Source organism: Tupaia chinensis, unplaced genomic scaffold, assembly GCF_000334495.1.
Source record: "Tupaia chinensis unplaced genomic scaffold, TupChi_1.0 Scaffold000078_1, whole genome shotgun sequence".
Lineage (NCBI taxonomy): Eukaryota > Metazoa > Chordata > Mammalia > Scandentia > Tupaiidae > Tupaia > Tupaia belangeri.
Genome location: NW_006159539.1, coordinates 1,215,133 through 1,236,368, shown reverse-complemented (window position 1 = coordinate 1,236,368; position 21,236 = coordinate 1,215,133). Strand labels below are relative to the sequence as shown.

Sequence of the window (21,236 nt, the reverse complement as noted above, 5' to 3'; positions counted from 1 at the left end):
TCATAACTCCTAACCTAGACCACGAGAAGTATCTGTCTGGTAAACGGCTTCATGGACAATGTTGTAAGATCAGATGTTTTCTTTTCAAAACATGAACAAATTCCAACAGCTCCTCTAAGCTCAAATCTGTCTCTGGTAAATGGGAAAAGTGGAAGTATCTTGCTAAGAAGTCCTAACTCTTGTCACAGGAAGGTTTGGGGAAGGGAGCCCACCAGGATCATGTGGGAGATTTGTAAAGATGTGAGACCTCAGGGGGCCAGCAGGTGGTATGGTGGTTCATGGCTAACTGTTTGGACCTGATGGCTTGCTTTCTCACTTTTCCTCTCTCTCTCTCTCTCTGATCAAACTGGAAAATAATAATAAATAAAGCTAAATAATTATTTTAAAAAACGACCACAGGAGCTAACACTGTTCTTTAGTGTGGTGGAGATACATTAACTTTTCTTTCTTTCATTTCCCCTACTTGGAAAGTACACGATCTAAATTTAGGGCTATCGGTTCTCCTTCTATTTTTCAATAATACGTTGAAGCTCGTACTTCTAAATATACAAGTGTAAGAACAAACAGAACCTGCTGATGCTCCCTCCGTAGGATGGAGACAGTGCGCACAGCTTCCCACGGTGGGCGCAGAGTGCACTTGCCTGCCATAGCCCTCTGTGCAGAAAGACCCCGCCTTCTCTCTCAGGCAACCTCTCCACCCCGCAGCTTAGACGGGTGTGCCCGGTGTGCTCTGTGCTGGCAGAGCCCTGCTTCTGGGCCCTCGCTCTAGTGTAGAGAGCTAGGAATGTGTGCATGTTATCTTACAAATAAACACATACGTAAAACGCACACAGTTCTATACATAAAAACAGGTGTGTATGAGGAAGTACCAGCTGTTTACTGTACCTCCCAAACACGAAACTTATCTCTGTGTAGTCCGATTCACAGGTCTTCCGTGCTGACTCCCGAGCGGTAAGTGTCTAGCAAGGCCTCTGACCTTCCTACGATGTTTGCCTCTAGTGCTTTGACAGTTTCACTTCTTATCTCTGTATGTTTGTTTTGTCAGTGATTCATTCCTTAGTAAGGACTGAAAAGACGATTCATCAACATTTATTGGCTAATCTATCTTTCCCCTAATAACTTGATATTCCATCTTGCCTCTATATCCGTCATCTACTGGCATGAGACAATTACCTCAAAAGTTACCATCTTTAAATCCATCATCTTCTTCTCCCCACAGGCTGGTCTGGGCTCAGGGAGGCAACTCTACCACCAGTTCCCCAGGGCAAGGGAAGTGGCAGATGTGGTCACGTGGTAGGTGGCTCAGTGCTGCCTGAAGGCACCTGATTTACTTCCTAGCCTTCTGTGTGCTCTGTCTCCACCAGGAAGCCAACCCGTGCTTCCTACACGGTGACCACGGTGGAGCCAGAGAGCGAGGGTGAGAAGTCAAGTCACGTGACTTCCAAGGGGAAGGCTGGAAGTGCTGTCACTTCTGCAGCTCTCCAAGGGTCAAAGCAAGTCTCAGGGCCAGAACAGTTTCAAGAGCAAGGGAAACGGAATCTACCCTTTCACGAGAGAAGTGGCAAAGCTACACTGCAAAGGGGCATGGCTCCAGGAATGGCTCAACCACTTCTGGCCATCTTCCCAAACACCATACCACAATCATACTCTGAGTTTCCTCAAGTGTTTGAATACATTTTTAGAATGTTATTTAAAAATTCTCTTTCCACAGGGCCGGCAGATGGTATGGTGGTTAAGGGTGCTGAACTGCCCCATGCCAACCGCGGTTCAGGTCTCAGACCTGGTGGCTTGCTTTCTCACTCTCTCTCTCTCTCTTTCTGTCCATCTCTGGTCAAATTGAAAGAAAGAATGAACGAACTTTCAAAAAAAAAATCTCTCTCCACAATTTTTGTTTGTGTTCATGTGCCAGTGTACTTTTAAAATATTAAGTAACTGTTAGCTCAGTCTTCTCTCGTTTTCTTTTTTAAAAGCGTTCTTAGAAATTCTAACACTTTTCTCTGTGGTCTCTAGAATGATCCAAGCGCTATGAAAACAAAGGCTTGTAACTGTACAGGATTCTACGGCCTCTGCAGCACTATTTATGGAGGGCTTACTACCCTGTGCCTTCTATCCGACAGTGTGATTTGTCTTCCCTTTCCCCACGTCTTCTTATCCACACCTTGTTAGCATTTTCACCTTTCCTTTTATAAACCCTTTGCATTTCTTGCTGCGTTTATTCTAAATATTTTATTTTTATTGCTACTGTAAATGACATTTACATTTTCTAAAACTGGCATGACCAAAAAACAAAGCCATTAGTTTTCGTATCCTAGACCTGCTGCTGCATAACCGCTGGCCAAGTCTCCTCCTGGGGCTTCGATCTCGCCATGCGCATCACCCCGCAGTGAAGAATGAGCTGGCACACATGGCCGGGAAGGCTGGGCGGCTGTTGCCCACCATGGGCATCGGAAAGGTGGCTATCCATCAGTCATCTCGCGGGGCTGAGTTCCCTGTTAGTTCTACTAGTTTTTCACTTGATTCCCTTGGGCTTTAAAAGATACAGTTTTGGGGACAGCAGATGGGTGGGGGTTAAGGCTCAGGGTCCCACATAACCAGCCATGTGGTTTGAGTCCCAGACCCGGGGCTTGAAAATCACACTGCGTGCATATGCGTGCATAGCCAAAAATCCCAAGAGGAGAAGGCATTGCGGTGTGGTCGATTTCCACTTGACCCCATCTCTCTCTGGCAAGTATATGAGCCCTATTGAAAAAAAAACAAAAAAGATATACAGTATCATTATAATCTTTTTTTTTTTTTCTTCTTTTTTAAGAGAACCTTTTGCTACAGGGCATGTGAGCTCACCAGAGAGACAGAGAGCAAGAAATCGCCACCGCTCCTACCTCATGCCACAATCCCTTCTCCTTTCTCCTCTCAGGATTTTGGGCATGCACACCCACACACCCAGAGTGAGTTTTAAGTTGCCGGGTCTGGGACTCAAATTTTGGTCAACCATGTGGGAGTTCAACAACATAACCATTACACCATCTGCTGGTCCAGACCCCGATCATCATAATCTTGATCATTTTATTACTTCCTTTGACATTTTGCATTTCTTTCTCTGTGTGTATGTGTATGTGGTTATTGTTTGTTTTTGTTTGTTTTAGAATTTCAATGGCTAATACTTCCAGAACAAAAACAAATAAAATTAAGTTATCTGTTGAGTATCTTTCTTCTTCTTGTTTGTTTTTTGTTTTTGTTTTGTTTTGTTTTGCTATAGGGCACGTGCGCTCTGCCAGACAAGGGGGGATGGCCATGCCACAATCCCTTCTCCTCCATTCTCCTCTCAGGATCTCAGGCACGCACGCACACGTGCCCGGCATGAGTTTTAAGCCACCGGGTCTGGGACGTGAACTGCGGTCGACTACGTGGGAGTCCAGCAACATAGCCATTACGCTAACTGCTGGTCCCAAGTATCCTACTTCTGATAGGCAAGAATATTTCTATTGTGAATATAAATAGCAACTACATTAACATTCTGTAGCATACCCACATCAACATCTGGTTTTAGATATTTCTTGATTTGGGACATTTAAGATGTTTCTTGACCCCTCCACTATTAAAAATAATAGTGAAGGGGGTCAGCAGGTGGTATAGTGGTTAAGGCACTGGACTCACACATGGTCGGCCGCAGTTCAAATCCAGGACCCAACAGCTTGAAACTCAGATTGCGCACATGTGCGTGCATGCCCAAAATCCTGAGAAGAGAATGGAGGAGAGGGGACTATGGTGTGGCCAAACCCCTTGGGGAATGATTTCTTGCTTTCTGTCTCTCTGTTTCTCTCTCCAGCAAGCACACACCCTATAGCGAAAATCTCTCTCAAAAATAAATAAATAAATAAGCAGCATAGTTATCTTGGCATATAAGCATTAGGGTGTGTTTTGCATCATTTCTTTGAGCAGCCTGAAACGGGCTTCCTAAATTGCTAACAAATATTGCTTTTCAACAAGACTACTCCCCAAAACAGCATATGTAAATACCTTTCTCACTGCATCTCTATACATGGCTTTTGTTTTTTTTAAATTATTCTCATTTAACTTTATTTATCCACTTATTTATTTTGCCTAGAGAGGGATAGAATGAGAGAGAAAGAAAGAGAGAAAGCAAGCCACCAAGTCCAGGAATCAAACCACGGTCGGCCTCGTGGTAGTCCAGTGCCCCCAACCACCACGTCACCTGTGGCCCTACAGATGGTATTTCTGACAGAAGAAAATGATGATGTTTCTGTTTACCTACCTACTGCTTAGGAGTCTAAACTGTCATCTAAATTCTCGAATCTCAATCAAAATCTCACTTAAAATCTGTAATCTCATCTGAAATCTCCTCAGAATCGGAGTATTCTAATTCTCCCTAAGGACCCGGACCCAGCCCCAGGAACGATTCATAAGAAACCTCAGAGCGAGCACCAGCACTTCCCTGCCCTGTCAGAACCTGACCCTGAGAGAGGGTTTCTTGGTTTCAGCTCCAACGGCTTTTGGGAGGAAGTCACCCTCCACTGTGGGGGCCGTCCCATGTGCTGAGAGAGCTTACCAGGTTAGGCTATCAGGAACCGTGTCCACACAAGGCCAAACGTCTCCTGGGAAAACTGCCGCGGGGTGGTGCCGCCGTGTTAGGAGACGCGTGCTCTGGGGGTCAGGGGCGGGGTCCCTGATCACAGCACACCATGGTGCTCCAGACACCCCGGAGAAAAGGAGAACTGAAACACGAGATAAAGTAAAATACTCACTTGGCTTTGTAAGGTGAATCTGAGCCAGAATTTTTGGTTTCCATTAAGCTCTCATATTCCTTGGCCCTAAAGAGAAAAAAGGTTTATCACTATTAATTATTTTGCTACAAATGTTTATAACAAACCAAAACCCTGCCTGTGTTTGTCCTCTTCCGGTATAAAAGGTTACTGAAATAACAGATCAGGAACATCTGATTTTGAACACTCTGGTTTCTAAAGTTGCTCCTTCATGAGACATTAACAAGTACGTGCTCCCTGTGCCAACGGTGACAACGTGTGTCACCGCTGCGTTGTCTGTCGTTGGGAGAGGGTGCATGCACTTGCTGGAGAGAGACAGACGGAGGAGAAAGTCACTCACGCCCACGTTAGTTCTGAAAAACAGCCTCACGTTCACCTCGGTCCTCGAATGTCTACTCTCACCAGCAAAGCACAGAGGACAAATCTCGAATCGTCAAAGTCCTGATCTTATCCCACTGGTTATCTATAGCGGTTCCTGAGGGAGCTCTCCATAACGTGACGTAACTCTTCTAATTATTCAACTTTACACTTTTTGATACCAGAGCTCACAGTTTATAAATCTGGACTTGGAGACTCCAGTTCTGAGACATTCTGAGATTTTTTTTTTTCCCCCGGGTAAGAATACGTTGAGACATTTTCATCAGTTAGGATACTGCCGCTAGGGGGCAGTAATGCTTGAGTAATATGAGTACAGACTCATTCAGAAGCCAAGGAGGAAATGATTTCTTTTAAAAAATAAATGCTAATTGAAAAGGGTACGCAGATATCGAACAGGTGTATAAATGAACACACCATCTACCTGCAAGTCCCTCTGAGATATCCACTGGAGACTCAAACAGACTGACCAGAGCCTCGGGCACATCATCTCCACCTGGCCCCCCTTTCAGTCGAGGACATCAAGCGTGTGTGGGGGTGGGGGTGTATGCATGCACGTGCTCACCCTCCAGGGTCGGGGTCACCATCAACTCCTTCCTGCCTCCCTCTCTCCCACTGGGAGACCCAGGCAATCCCTCTCAGCGTTGTTTGGTTCTGCAACTCATCTCTACAATATGCCTGCGCCAAAGATTTTGGCATTTAATTTTGATACTTACTGAACTATGGTTTAATACTTCATGTGAGAAAGTTCTTTTTTTTTTAAGTAGGAGGCTTGAGAAATTCATTGTCCTTTATTAGCTAAATTTTCCTCATTTGTAAGATAAGGGGATTAAAAACTAGTGAAATTCTTAAGGTCTCTTCTAGCTCTAAGCGTCTATAATTCTAAACACCTACAAAAAGTAGGTAGATCGGGACCAGCAGAAGGCATACTGGTTATGTGGCTGGACTCCCATGTAGTCGACCGCAGTTCGAGCTCTGGATCTGGCGGCTTAAAACTCATGCTAGGCGCGCGTGCACGTGTGCCCAAAATACCGAGAGAATAGAGGAGAAGGGACTGCAGCATGGCATTCTCTTGGGCGGTGATTTCTTGCTTTCTGCCTCTCTGTCTCTGACTCTCCGGTGAGCACACACACCCTATAACAAAAATTTCTCTTAAAAAAAAGAAAGAGTAGGTATTTCAAACTGTTAGGTAAATCTAATAACCTGAGAGTTTATTAAAAGGTAGATTACTCTCCTAAAACCAACTGAATAGGAATCAATAGGCAGAAGCCCAGGATCTACCTTTTAAAAAAGATCCCAGATTGGGCCAGCAGGCAGAGTGGTGGTTCAGGCACTGGACTCCGACAAGGGAGAGTCCTGCCAGACGCATGTGCACGTGTGCCCAAATCCCGGAAGGGACTGTGCTGTGGCCATCCCCCGTGGGGCTGACTTCTCATCTTCCCTCTCTCTGTCTCTCTCTGATGAATACACATACCCTACAGAAAAAAAAATTAAAAATTAAAAAGCTACTAAGAATCCCAGGTGATTCTGATTCACCTGTTCTAAGAATTACAGTTTGAAAATCACAGACCTGCTGCATGATTTAATTCACGTCACCAAAGCAACATCATAATTACCATGTTTTTTGGAGAGGATTTTTTTACTATAGGGCTCGTGCACTCATCAGGAAGACAGAGAGACAGAAAGCCAGCAATCACCCTCCGGGGGGATAGCCACGCCACAATCCCTCCTCCTCCATTCTCCTCTCAGGATCTTGGGCACACACGCACACACACCTGGCGTGAGTTTAAGCCACTGGGTCTGGGATTTGAACCACGGTCGACTACGTGGGAGTCCAGCGACATAGCCATTATGCTGTTCTTTCTTATGCCAGCAGGTGGGCAGTTTTATGGGTGTAATCTGGACTCAAGTTGAAGTCTTTCAGAGGTGCACAAGGTAAAAACTTTCCCACTCTCTCTCTTACAAGCATACAGTTAAATTGGGCGGGGTGGCGCACGCCCTATGACAAGCATACAGTTAAACTGAAGCTACGTGGACTGTGGTATTACAAGAGACAGAATTCTCACAGCAGGTGTGCGACTCCTGCTCTCCTTACTGAGCCAGACATTAACGAAGTCTGCAAGAACATAAAATAATGTCACTCTTCTCACTTCTTTGGAAAGTAGTTCATTTTTAATAAAAATATTTTATTTGTGTATATGATTTATTATTATAAATTTAATGTCTGTTTATTACAGGAGAGAGACAGAGTGTGAATGAGTGTGTACTCTAACAGAATCTTTTTTTTAAAAGAACTATCTTATTTAACTTTATTTATCCATATATGTATTTTAATTTGGTGAGAGAGAAAGAGAGGGAAAGTGAGAAAGCATGCCGCCAGGTCCAGGAATCGAACCACGGTCAGCCATGTGGGAGTCCAGTGCCTTCAACCACCATGCCACCTGCTGGCCCCAGACAGCATCTTGACCCCGTAACAAGTGAGTGTGTGGTGTACTGAAGGAGGTCTCTGGATCTGAACTATTAACCTTCCTGTAAGAGTCTGCCTGGAAGAGTCTCGTGTTTTACTGCTGTGCCACTCAATGGCCCCAGTTTTACTTTTTTTTTTTTTTTTTAATAATTTAATTTAAAAAATGTTTAGTATATCTTACTTTTGATTTCTAATATGATAAGCATTACTTCTGATTTTTAATTGGATAAGCACTGATAAATATACTTAGATACACAAAAGCTATTTGGAGTACTAAATATTGGTTAATTTTTATAAATTAAAAATCTGTAAGTGTAAAAGCCAAAGTTCTGACTCACGCCGAGTCCTTTTCTCCTGTCCAGACTCTTCAGCAACCACATGGTCCCCACCGTCCTTCATCCATGTGTAGAGCATACAGCAGTTCCCCTCATCCTACCGCCTGGAAAGCACCAGGCAGCCCTGTTCTCTCTCACGCTGACTCAGGCCCGACAGACGCTTCCACTACCAGTACCACGGAACCGCCAACGGGCCATTCCACTTCGAGCCTGCATTCTGGTTCACGATAAGAGACTCCTGGTCCTTTTCTCCATTTGCACATGGACAAAGAAATCTCAGTGATAGGAATCACAAAGCTCACAGTCCAATTTCTAATTCTTCGATAAATGTTCATTGAGAATCTATTGTGCCAGAATAAAATCATGAAATTGATATTCTAGAAGAGAGGCAATGTGCAAACGAATAAACAGCTAAACTATATAGTGGTTTAAATGATGGTAAACACTAGTCGGGTCAGCAGTTGGTGTGGTGGTTGAGGCACTAGACTCATACATGGCCGACCACAGTTCGAGTCCTAGACCTGATGGCTTGCTTTCTCACTCTCCCCACCCCAACCCCCATCGAGCAAATTAAATAATAATAATAATAATAATAATAATAAATAAACACTTCTTTTAAATAAACAAGTTAGGCCTTGGAAATTTTTGCTTCCAGCCACAATGAGGTAACTAGCATTAAGTCGTCGAGAAAGCCATGATGTATTTTTCTATGGTTTCTATGCAAGAATGTGTTATGACTTTCATGACGACCCAGTATCATATTAGCTCTTCTGTTATAAAAAACTATAAAAGTTCTTAAAATATATGAGTTTACTGTTTTTCATGTATAGACAATTGTCAGCACAATACTGTAATCCATCAGAAAAAGGAAACAATGTGGGACCAACAGTTGGCATAATGGCTATGTCACTGGACTCTCATGTTGTCCACCATGGTTCAAGTCCCGGACCCGGTGGTTTAAACTCACGCCAGGCGTTTGTGCATGCCTGCCCAAGATCCCAAGAGGAGAATGGAGGAGAAGGGATTGCGACGTGGCCGTCCCCCCCTGGAGGGGTGAATTCTCACTTTCTGTCTCTCTCTGTCTTTCTGGAGAGTGCACATGCCCTATAGCAAAAATCTGAAAGAAAGAAAGAAAGGAAAGAAAGAAAGAAAGAAAGGGGAAGGGGAAGGGGGAGGGGAAGAGGGAAGGAAGGGGAAGGGGAAAGAGAAAAGAAAAGAAAGGAAAGGAAAGGAAAGGAAAGGAAAGGAAAGGGAAGAAAAAAGAAACAATGAATAAATCCCATGATCACCTCAACTTTCTGCCTGGAGTCACTTTCCGGATAGCTACCCGTGTGGGAGGGAGGTGGCCAAAACAGACCATGTAAGGGCCTCTGAGCTAAGGAGACAGGGGGCATTTGCAGGGCGGGGAACGGTGCAGAGGTGTGGGCATAAGCGGTCCCGAAAGCTTCAGACAGCCCCTCTTGGGTCGCTGGCTACAGTGATCGGTGAATGCGTAAGATTTCAAAACTGGAAAAAGAACAACTACCAAGGAACTGTAAGGTGAACAGGGACTGGAACTTTCATGGAGCTGGAGGATGTCTGAGTTTCAACGACCATGGTTTATTTACTGTATGCCTTAGTCATTCCACAGAGAATTCACAAAGGCCATACCTTCAGAGGAGGGCGAATATAAACCCTAGAATTAAGGGTTGCTCTAGAGTCACCTAACAAAGCTTAAAACCAAGCTTTGAAAAACAGACTCACAGTTTTTGTTTTGCTTTAAATGCATGACAGGATAAAATGTCACTTTCTGCTAAGGAAAACAGCAAAATTAACACACAGAACAAAGGAACACTCAGGTCGGTCCCAAAGCCCGGTGGCTAAGAAGGTCAGCTCCCACACAGGCCAAAGTGGTGTGAGCCCTGCCCGGGAGGCTTGAGAAGCACACCTGGCTATGTGCACACGCCTAACCCCTGACGGGAGGGAGAAGTGGAGAAAGGACTGCGCTGTGAACAAGCCCCACTGAGGAGGGTTCCTCCCTCTCCCTCTGGAGAGCACACACACACTGGCAAATAAAAACGAAAAAACAAAAGCTCCAAAATATAAACTGATTTGTAATTCCAAACAAAAGACAAATACCCAGATTGGAAGTGAAGAAGACTCACTCACATGATGATTACAAGAGAAACACATTTTTTTAAAGAATTGTTATTTATTATTTTAAATTTTGCTATAGGGCATGTGCAGTCACCAGAAAGAGACAGAGAAAAAAGTGAGAAAGCAAGCCACCTGGTCCAGGACTTGAACTGCAGTCAACTGTACGGGAGCCCAGTGCCCTATCCACCACACCACCTGCTGGCCCCCGAGATATACATTAGTATAAAGAGACATATTATTGTTTAAAACTTTAAAAAGGGAAAAAGATATGCAATAAAAGAATAGTGATATTAACATTAGACAAAGTAGACTTTAAATAAGTAATAACGGATCTAAAAACACACTTTGTCGTAGTAATGAGATCCACTTGTCAAGAATATATAGTAATACTAAAGTTGTGTGTATCTAACACACTTTATAATTTGAACAAGTCTCTTGCTTTCCTATATGACGGTACTTCAAAAACCTTGTGGGAGAGTTTGGAATTGAAGTACAAGTTTATTTTGGTGCAAAAACTTTTGAGTTTTTCCTAACACACATTTTTCCATGAACTTTTCAAAGTACCACCCCCTCCATGTAGTCCTTTTAGTAAGCTTCTGAATTCTGTCTAGTGACGTTTTCTTTTAGATTTGGCATTATATTCATACGGAACTCTGTCTATTATTTTTTGGGTAGGGTTTTTGACTTGGTATCAGGATGGTGTTGGTGCCAATGATTTGAGAGGTGTTCTCTCTTTTGAAATGTTTTAGAAGTGTTTGAGAAGGATTGATATTAGTTATTCCAGTGTCTGGTAAAATTCACCAAGACTCTTTTTTTTGTTGTTTTGTTTGGAGAGGTTTCGCTATAGGGCGCCTGCGCTCACCAGACAGACAGAGAGAGACAGAGAGACAGAAAGCGAGAAATCACCCCACAGTGGGGATGGCCACACCGCAATCCCTTCTCCTCCTTTCTCCTCTCGGGATCTTGGGCATGCACGCACACGTGCCTGGCCTGAGTTTAAGCCACCGGGTCTGGGACTCGAACTGTGGTCAACAACATGGAGTCCAGAGACAGCCATACACCAACTGCTGGTCCCCATCACTGAGACTCTTAAGTCCAGGGCTTTGTTCTTACTGGTTTCAAGATTCTTTGTCTTTTAATTTTTTTATTATAATGTCTTTTGGTGTGGGCGTCTTTAGTTCATCCTATGTGGAAAGGGAGGTCGAGGATGACTTGGAGGACTCTGGTCTAAGCAGCAGAATACAGTATACACTGACAGAGAGATTATTATGGGATGGGAGGGCTGAGGAGGATCCCAGAGAGGAGAAAGCAGGCTTACTCTGAACATACTCAGTTTGAGAAAAACTGAAAATATAAAATCTGTGATTACTGCATGGAGGAGGCAGGAAAGCAGTGACCTCATGGAGGGGACGTGCACATAAAGGAGAAAGGTTCAGAGAACAGGCTCTGAAGTAGGTGAGTGTCAGGAGGTCAGAACGCCATATTGGCGTAAGACTAGAAAGAAAGTGATACCCGATGTACGCTGTGGACTACTCTCACTCACTTGGAGTGACTTCAAGGTTAAAACCCAAAGCTTTTCTGCCCTTGCTTAACCAGCACTCTGAGGCTGCCACTGACGACGACGAAGCGGAGGCTCCGCCCGCACTGAGCACGGCAGTGAGACGGCATCCCTGGCCACGGCCTGGGTCCGTGTGATCCCAGGGTCAGGTCTCTCGTCTGAGACACTCAGGGATACACGTGTAAGGACACGCTCAGAGCACCTTCCGCACGCAGCAGAGGATCACCCACCGCGGAAGCACTGCGCGTGTCCTCGGACGCGACATCAGCCATCAGGTGACGCCGGAGGCTTGTGAGGTAGTGATGTACTACATGGTGTTCTGATCTTCAGACGACACTTCAGAGGCTGATGATAAACTACGGGTCTGACAACTCACTTTCCATTTTAAGATATTTCTTGAACTTTCTCTTGTTGTGACAGGCAACCAAATTGATTAAACCTAGTCATGGGATTTGACACTACAGCCAGCAGACTTCTATTTGTTGATTGCTATTGATTTTCTTTGATACTTCATTTAAAAATCAATAGTTGGAAAGAAAAATAGGCTTGGTTTACACATACTTAAACACACTATTGTAAGCCGGAGGAGGCACAAGTTTGGCAGGGCTTTGGCATCCAATTATAAGAAGAGCTCTTAACAGGTGAAAGCAAGGGCTTCAGATCGATATGCAGTTTTCCTTCTCAATCAAAGAAAGTGGCCATAAATTAGGCTCATCAGTGTTATTTCTAAGGCTTTCTCGAAGCAAACAACTTTGAACTTTTTCTGTTCCTTCCCTGGGTTTATAAGAAAGGGTCTGGCACTAAGAGTTTCCCTTTTGTTTTGATTTTAAGGATAGTTAAGGTACCTGGAGTTCATCCGGGCTTTTATCTTCTTGGCTTTTTTTTTATTTTTTTGCCGGTCTTCTCCATCTTTCAAAGGCTCTGGTGGAACTGCACTTTCAACCACAACGTCAATGATATACTTCTTCAAAGAAAGATGCTCCTGCAAGGTAACACAAATAAGAGCGATGATGATTAAAAGGCTTGTAGGACTGCGACAGACTACGGGGAGAAGAAAAGATGATACAGATGACATGAAGAGTAATACCTAGGTCCCACTCTGGCTTTGGAAAGCATGAGACGAACTGTGTGACTTGAGATGTTCATGACTCATCAAACCTTCACTGCTCCCTGCGCTAAACGCTCAGGATGCAAGGACTTGATCCCTGAGACCACACAAGTGGAGAAGGAAAGGTGGACTAAACACACGCACTTGAACGCCCTGCAATTAGCCGATGAGAGATTTAGAGTGTTGAAGGAGCTCAAAAGGGGAATCAAGATGGCTGCTCACTGGGGGTGAGGAGTGAAGACCTCGGGAAGGAAGCACTGTGTCTGCTATCCCTTGAAGGATGGGCAGGACGTGAACACATGGGTGTTGGGAATGACTGTCGGTGTGTGCTTGGGCTGGGGGTGGGAGCAGGGCCAGGAAGGAGAAAGCAGATCCCCGAGTGGAATGTGGGCACTGGCAGCAGAGGCTTGTTCCGGTGGGAGCACGCAGCCTGGCCTCACTTCCCCCGGTACCCATTCCAGGCCTCCCGGCCCAGCCCTGTAAGCACCCTATTGCATGTACCCAACACCAGTGTCCTTCACTTCTTTCACACCCGTGTGGCAAAATCCCAACCCTATCCGGCTCTCTATTAGCTAATGTGGCTATTATTACAAACTAGGCTGACAATTCTTATTTCAATTTTATAATGCATCTCTAGTTTTGCCAAGTAGCTGAGAAACCTTACACTAGTTCATCTACATGCTAGGATTATTTCAGACTCTGTCCTCAAATCTCCCACAGCCAGCTCTCATGGTCATGCTTATTTCACTGGGGAAAACAGCATTATTCAGAAAAGAATTCCCACACGCTCCCACAGCCAAGTTTACCAACCGACCCGCCCATACAGTCTGTCTTCCCTTCTGCTGTCATACACAAACACTCACGTTCCTATCCAAGGCCCAGCACTCCAAATGGACACGAGATCCCACTCTTACTCCCCCATTCACATGGTTATTTCTCCTCTTTTCTGCATCGACTTCTACCTTTCTACTTAAATCTTCTTAAAAGAAGCTTTGCATGTCCCTCTCTGGGAATACTTTTACACTAAATTTCGTTGACACAAAGTGAAAGCTGTCTGCTCCCTTCACTCAATCTCTCCTGTACTCACTGTAGTGCAGCTCTGGCCTTCATCACCCTTACCGCTCCTCAGACTACCCTTGCCACGGACACCAACAGCCATGGCTGATGCACTCAGTCCTAACTCGCCTCCTGCAGTCTTAGCCCTCCAGATCACGTCCTCCTGCCTACAAGGCCTTCGGCTATCACACTGTCCTCCCAACTTACCGGCTATTCTTCTAGGTCGCTGCTGGATCCTTTCCCTCCTGTTGAGGAAAATGCTCCAGATGTTGGAGCACCCCAGAGCTATCCTCAGCCTCTTCCTACCCAAACTCACTCTTCGCGTGTAAAACCATGAACTATGTATACATAGATGATTCTCAAATTTTTTTTCAAAGTTTATTTCTTCCATGGAGAGAAAGACAGACAGACACCCACCCAAAGTAGGGCTTCCATGCCGTGAGCCTCCCTGGCTCCGCTGGCCTGGCTCATGGGGACACATCACACGCCCAGTGTGTACAAGGAGATTCTGGGACGAGAGCCCAGGGTGCTGTCCGTGTGGGTCCAGTTTTCAGATTGCACCGCTGTGCCCAGTCCTGCCTGCCCTCCTGAACTCCACTCGTCTGCACAGACAGCCTCTTCCAAACCTGCATGCAGGCAGAGCGTTCCAGCACTAGCACTTCCGTGTGCCTATAAGCTCTTACGCTCCCGCACACGAGAAGCTGCTCTCTGCAAAGTCTTCTCTGGTTCAGTTAATGGTGTCAACATCCGCATAGCTGTCCACATCTGACACATAACTGTCCACATCTGTCAGTCTGTAACAACTGCCATAGCCTGGCTGCACCTGTGGATCACTTAATACCTGGAGGCAGGATCCGTGGACATAGATACAGAGGACCGACTCAGGGTGTGTGTGTGTGTGTACACACATACATATACCAACTAAGCGGACACCTCTGGGGAGTAATAGGGCAGTGTCACGTTTTACAGCTGCACCACTGTTTGCCCCTATGCAGACTAAATATTAAATATTGATGATATTAACATTTTCATTGTATAAAGTCTTTTAAACACTTAGGATTCAAATGTATGCATTGCGGTTTATAGATAAGAATGTAAAATTTAGGGAACCAGCAGATGGCATAATGGTTATATTACTGGACTCCCACGTAGTTGACTGCAGTTCAAGTCCCAAACCTGATGGTTTAAAATTCATGCTGGGTGCATGTGCTTGTGTGCCCCAAATCCTGAGAGCAGTATAGAGGAGAAGGGACTGTGGCATGGCCATCCCCCTTGGGGGATGATTTCTCACTTTCTGTCTCTGTCTCTCCAGCAAGTGCACACACCCTATAGCAAAAATCTCTCTTAAAAAAAAGTAAGATTTATATATTTGATATCAGGGCTAGAGAATAAGTAAAAATGTTAACGGTAGGCATAACTTCAGCTTTTTCTGTTACAGGATTTTTCACAACAAGTGTGTAACATTATAAAGTTGATATTAAGGAAATATATAGAAAAGCAGATTCTTTAATATAAAGGCTAGAAAATAAATAAAAATGTTAACGGTAGGCATAACTTCAGTTTTTTTCTGTTACAGGATTTTTTTTATAACAAGTATGTAAACATTATAAAATTGATATTAAGGAAATATATAGAAAAGCAAATTCTTTAAAGAAAAGAGGCTCAATCTGTTTAAGGTATATTTGCTGTAGAATTATTCTATCGGAGACTGAGCAGCCCTGAGTAAAATCCGCTCTCTTGTCTGCATCTATTCACAATTCTAGTTATTATGACACAGGCATGAGTATAAGCAAAAACAAGGAGTTTGCAGAAAGATTGTGAAAAGTGTGTATTATGAAAAAATTATGTGCAGATATCCAAGTTTTACTTTACACCAAACTGAAACTTCACTTTCATTCCATTTTTCACATTTTGAGGTCCCCTTGTGTAGTCTATGAGACACAGTAGCTATGATTTATTTATTCATTTTCAAAATCTGAATCAATCAGAACCAAAAAACGCTCCTGTGAGGATCCGTGGATCTCCTCCCTTCCTAAGAGGACTGTAAACATGGTGTCTAGCCCCACTGCCCCTGCTCAGTGCCTCCTACTCTCTGACTAACGAAATCGGAAACGAGTCTTGGTGGCCGTGTCTGGTGCGGCCTTGCTCCCTGTACAGCACTGACAGGGGCTGCTGCTGTTCCTCTCAGTGCAGGACAGGCTGATGCACAGAGACAGCCCTGAGCTGCGTGTCAAGGCGTCCACAGTGAGGCAGGGGCCATAACGCGTGGGGCTCTCTGGGCCCCAGTTTCCTGAGCAGTAAAATAAAGAAATGAGACAATAAATTCTCAAGTACCCTTCCTCTGATATTCTGAAAGTAATGTAACAGTCTAAAAGCTAATTAATGAAGGTTAATTCCATGTATACACAAAAATGTTACATGTAATATTTAAGTCATAACTGGATTCTTACTTAAACAACATGGGCTGTAATAGGAAATATTAATACCGTACATGAGGAAACTAATACCTACACAGACATGAGCTCATCAAAGTTTAAACCCTTCTTATTCTTTTAATTACCTTTTATAGCATACTAGACCAAACCTCTGGCCTTTCTAACATAATTTATTATATGAAGTGAAATAATTCATTCTGAAGTTTATGACCTTGATAGTCTATCAGACTCATCCTAAACGTTCCCATATTTCCTTATTTTTAAACTGAGATGGGAACAAATTAAGCTATAGATAGGTTCATGATCTTTGGGAAAAATACAGAAGTTCTAAAAATAGGGTAAGAAGCAAAATGTAAATGACATAATGTAGGATTTAACTGCCATTTTTAGAGTTCTTTAGTGTTATCTGCCTCAGAATAAACATATCTGATAAAATGTGATGCACTGAAGTAAATAATGTGCTTCCCATCAACTAAAAATGCAACAAGAAACCGTGAATTTTCAAAGACACTATATAGGGGAACCAGCAGTTAGCGTAATGGCTATGTCGCTGGACTCCCACGTAGTCGACTGCGGTTCGCGTCCTGGACCCAGTGGCTTAGAACTCACGCCAGGCGCGTGTGCGTGTGTGCCCAAGATCCCGAGAGGAGAAAGGAGGAGAAGGCACTGCGGTGTAGCCATCCCCCTGTGGGCTGATTTCTCGCTGTCTGTCTGTCTCTCTCTGTCTGTCTGGCGAGCACACACGCCCTATAGCAAAAAAAACCTCTCCAAAAAAAAAAAAAGACACTATATAGGATATATTTGTGATAGTGGTTTTGATGTATATTTGATACAAGATTCTTTCTGTATCAAAAGGATATAAATATTTGCTTTGGGTAAAGGGACCAAAAAGCATCATTACAATAATACAGATACATTTTTATATGAAAATTTAAAAAAAAATTGCTATGCTTCAGAGACTTATTTCTCTGGAGCCAAAAGCTTATTGCCAAGACTAGGGAGAATGCCAAATTACTAACCTAAATAGACAAAAAAAATTACTGCAAGAATGTTCTCATTTTATTTAGAAAACACCACCTTCCAACCTCATCCTGTATATTCTTGATCAACTTTGGAAAAGAAAATCCAATAATATTACTCAAGAACGAGATACTGCTTTTCTTAAACCCTTACAGCTATGATTAGGTATTCTGCTCATTTAAGCTCATTTGGCACAACAGGTAAGATAAACAGGAGGCATTTTACAAGACTCCCTCGCTGGCTTCTCCCCAAACTGGAAAGCAGTGGGGCCCGCGGGCTTGGCACTGGCTTTTCTCACTGCCCTGGATGAGGGAGAGGAGAAAGGTGAGGAAGATGTGGGAGGGCAGGAAGGAGATGCAGGCATCTAGGAAGGGGAGAAGAAAAAGAAATTGGGAGGAAAAAGGGGAGAAGTAGATGAAAGAAGAGAAAAATAAAAGAACAGTCAACTGAAAACAACGGGAACTGCAGACAGCGCTTGTGCACGCACGGTGGCCGGTGCCCTCGGGAGACAGAAGACTGAGCGTGAGCGTGAGCTACAACCCTCTTCACTAACGTTCAGCTCAACACCTGCTGCTCGTAACTGTAAGGTAAAGAGGACGGGTGCCGGTTTACTGAGTATGACCAAAACTACCTGTAATCAACTCTTCTTTGGATCACTATCCTCCCTCCACAAAACTATCCCAGCAGATAGCCTCTGGAGGGAGTTCGGGGAAGCTCTTTAACACCAACGTGTGAATACTGATTCCTTGGATAGCATTAGCCAGACCAAGTAAAATATCCACGTTAACCAGACACTATTCACAATCGAAAGCAACACACAGAAAACTAGCTAATTCGTATTTAAACGAGTGTGTGTAGAGAACAGAAAAGCTGTCAGTGCCAGACGTGGGCTAACGGGGTATCGGTCATGGGTTTCCCTGGTGCCCGCCCTGATGCGAACTGCACAAGTACTCAGAAGTGCCTAAAAGGTAAAACAGTTTAAGGGTTCTGTTAAATTTACATAAACTCTAAAATTGTCTCTAACAGTAACTTTGACAACACTCGAAATGTGATGCCTCTTATCAAAACAATACCCTCCCGTGACAGCATCATTTGAAAAAGGAAGTACACAGAGCACTGCTGAGTTTTCACACTAGAGAGGTCATTTAAATTACACCTCCTTTCAACGCTGCTAAGGGCCCTTTCCACGGATACTTTTTTTAATCAATTACGACCTATGTATCATATAGTTTGAAGTGACAGATGAGAAAAATGAAGCTAATGAAATACTGTGAAACAGACTCAGGAAAAAAAGAAAAGGCCATCGTATGATAAGGATGATACGCCACCATCTGTCCCCCTGCCACTCAGTGACAATTACAAATACTCCCATCAGTTTTCTGGTAGGTGGAGATGATGAATGAGGCAAAGGCTTCTTTTGCAAATTCTGATGTTCCTTTCTGATCTAATCTCGGGCTTAACAGATGATTCAAAGGAAAGCCCAGAGTTCAACAAGCTTATTAATTTATCATGCAGTGAAGACCGAGCGAGGTCTGCACTGATGCTACAAGGAATGGCTCGGCTGTGCTGAAACTAGCCTCATAACGAAAGGTGTTTGCTCAAGACTCAAATTTCAAATACAGCAACTTTGAAACTATCAAGCTTTATCCTAGAAATCACTAGAATAATAGAGTAACAATAATACCATATTCCCCAAATACCACCACCATTTCAATCCAAGATCAAAGGGCTCAGAGCTGGAACTTCGTAGCTTTGAATGGCTTCCGGCCATGGGTGTAGACAAGGACCTGAGGAAACCAGTAGTCTCACATTATACTCAACAGCACTACATAAGTGCTCCCTTCAAATCTATTAACTTTCAAACGTCTTTTTAAAAAGGATACTTGTTCGAAACTGTAATACATAGATTAAAAGAAAAAGGATAGGAAAGGACACACTGTTCTAACACCAGAATGGCTCATTAGAGAAGATAGAGCTCCAGCAAAGAATATGACCAAGAGATAAAGAAGGTCATTTCAGGGGCCAGCAGGCAGCATAGTGGTTAAGGCACTGAACTCCCACGTGGTTGACCATGGTTCAAGTCCTAGATCTGGCAGGCTGAATATCATGCCAGGTGCGTAAGTGTGCACATGTGTGTGTATGTGAGCTCATGAGAGGAGCATGGAGAAGAGATTACAGCGTGGCCATCCCCCTGGGGCAGGGGGTGATTTCTTGCTTTGTCTCCCTGCCTCTGTCTCTCTAGCAGGCACATGTGCCCTATGCCAAAAACCTTTCAAATTAAAAAAAAAAAAAAAAAAGGTAATTTCATAATAACAAAAGAGGTCAGTTTGTAAAAACAAATGGGTCAATTAAGGACATAAGAATGTTTGGTATTTATGAACCTAATAATACAGCTTTCAACTATGTGAAGCAAAATCAGTAGAACTGGAAAAAAGATAAATGCACAAAATCGGAGTTTAATACTTTTCTCTCAAAAACAGAACAGGGCTGGGTGGTGGCACAGCTACGGAAGGCACAGCTCTGCAAAGCCCATGCACATGGAGCCTTCCGAGTTCACATCAGGAGACTCCCTGAGTACACAGAGCTCAGTGAGCCCTGAGCTGAGGCATCACGTCTCTGCTGTGGGTGCTCCTCCCTCTCTCTTCCTCTCTACCCTGATCGCTCACAGAATACATACATAAACCCTCTGAAAAACTGGCAGAACAAGGGAACCAGCAGTTAGCGTAATGGCTATGTTGCTGGACTCCCACGTAGTCGACCGCGGTTCACGTCCCGGACGCGGTGACTTAAAACTCACGCTTGGCGCGTGTGCGTGCGTGCCAAGATCCTAGAGGAGAATGGAGGAGAAGGGATTGCGGCGTGACCATCCCCCCTGGGGGGTGATTTCTCGCTGTCTGTCTCTGTCTGTCTGGCAAGCGCACGCGCCCTATAGAGAAAACCTCTCAAAAAAAAAAAAACAAAAAACTGACAGAACAAGAAAACAGAAAGTCAATAAGGATACAGAAAAGGAAACTTCATTTAACCGTAATTCCTGATTTATGTAGCGTTGCTGTATGTCTCTGTGGGGTACAGTATGTTTTAGTTTGTTACAGGAAATGTGCACTTGCCAGAGACAGAAAGAGAGAGGGAAAGTGAGAAATCAACCCCCAGGGGGTAAGGCCACACTACAACTCCTTCTCCTCCAGTCTCCTCTCGGGATCTGGGGCACGCACACACATGCACCAGACATGTTTTTCATGCTGCCAGGTCCATGACTCCCATAGTCACCCATGGGGGATCCAGCCACCTTAACCTCTGTACCCCAGTACGGTTTTTTAAAGCATGTATACTATTGTATAATAATCAAACTAAGACTGTAAAGACATTTACCCATGCTCATCATCTAACATTAGTTTACACTGCACACTGAAGACTCATGCTACTGTTTGGCTGGGAATGCACACCGCGTTATCAGTGACGTTTTCTGCTATAGTGCGGTACGCTGCTCTCTAACCCGCTTCATTAGTCTCCATGCGCTCTTGTACCTGTTAACCAATTTCTCCTGAGCCCTGCTCCAGCACCCCCCAAACAGCCTATAACATCACTCTCCCTACTTCCATGCTGGCATGTCCATTAGCTTCTGCTAACAAATGAGGACACCCGGCCTGTGGCAAATGGGGACGCAGTCTTTGTCTTTCATAGCCGGGCTTCTTTCTTTCTTTTTAAGGTGTTTGCCACAGGGCATGTATGCTCGCCAGAGACAGAGATGGAGAGAGGGAAAATGAGACACCCCCCCCCCAGAGTAGATGGCCACACTGCAATCCCTTCTCCTCTTTTCCTCTTGGGATTTTGGACAGGCACACACACATGCCCAGTGTGTTTCAAGCCACCAGATCTGGAACTCGAACGGTGGTTGGCCATTACGGAGCCCAGGGCCTCAACCCTCAAGCCACCTGCTGGCCCTTGATCACTTTCTTTTTTTTTTT

General features: G+C 44.2%; 1 protein-coding gene across 2 annotated transcripts in view; it reads right to left on the bottom strand.

The window, feature by feature from the left end:
- The window catches only part of SCAPER (S-phase cyclin A associated protein in the ER), a 278,443-nt gene that overhangs the window by 160,924 nt on the left and 96,283 nt on the right, over positions 1-21,236 (bottom strand). For both annotated transcript variants that reach the window (XM_006142594.3, XM_006142593.2), the window contains 2 exons: positions 12,498-12,634; positions 4,764-4,829 (listed from right to left, as the gene is read on the bottom strand). In XM_006142594.3, coding sequence (XP_006142656.1) covers positions 4,764-4,829; positions 12,498-12,634 — 203 coding nt within the window. The remainder of the gene's footprint in view (positions 1-4,763; positions 4,830-12,497; positions 12,635-21,236) is intronic.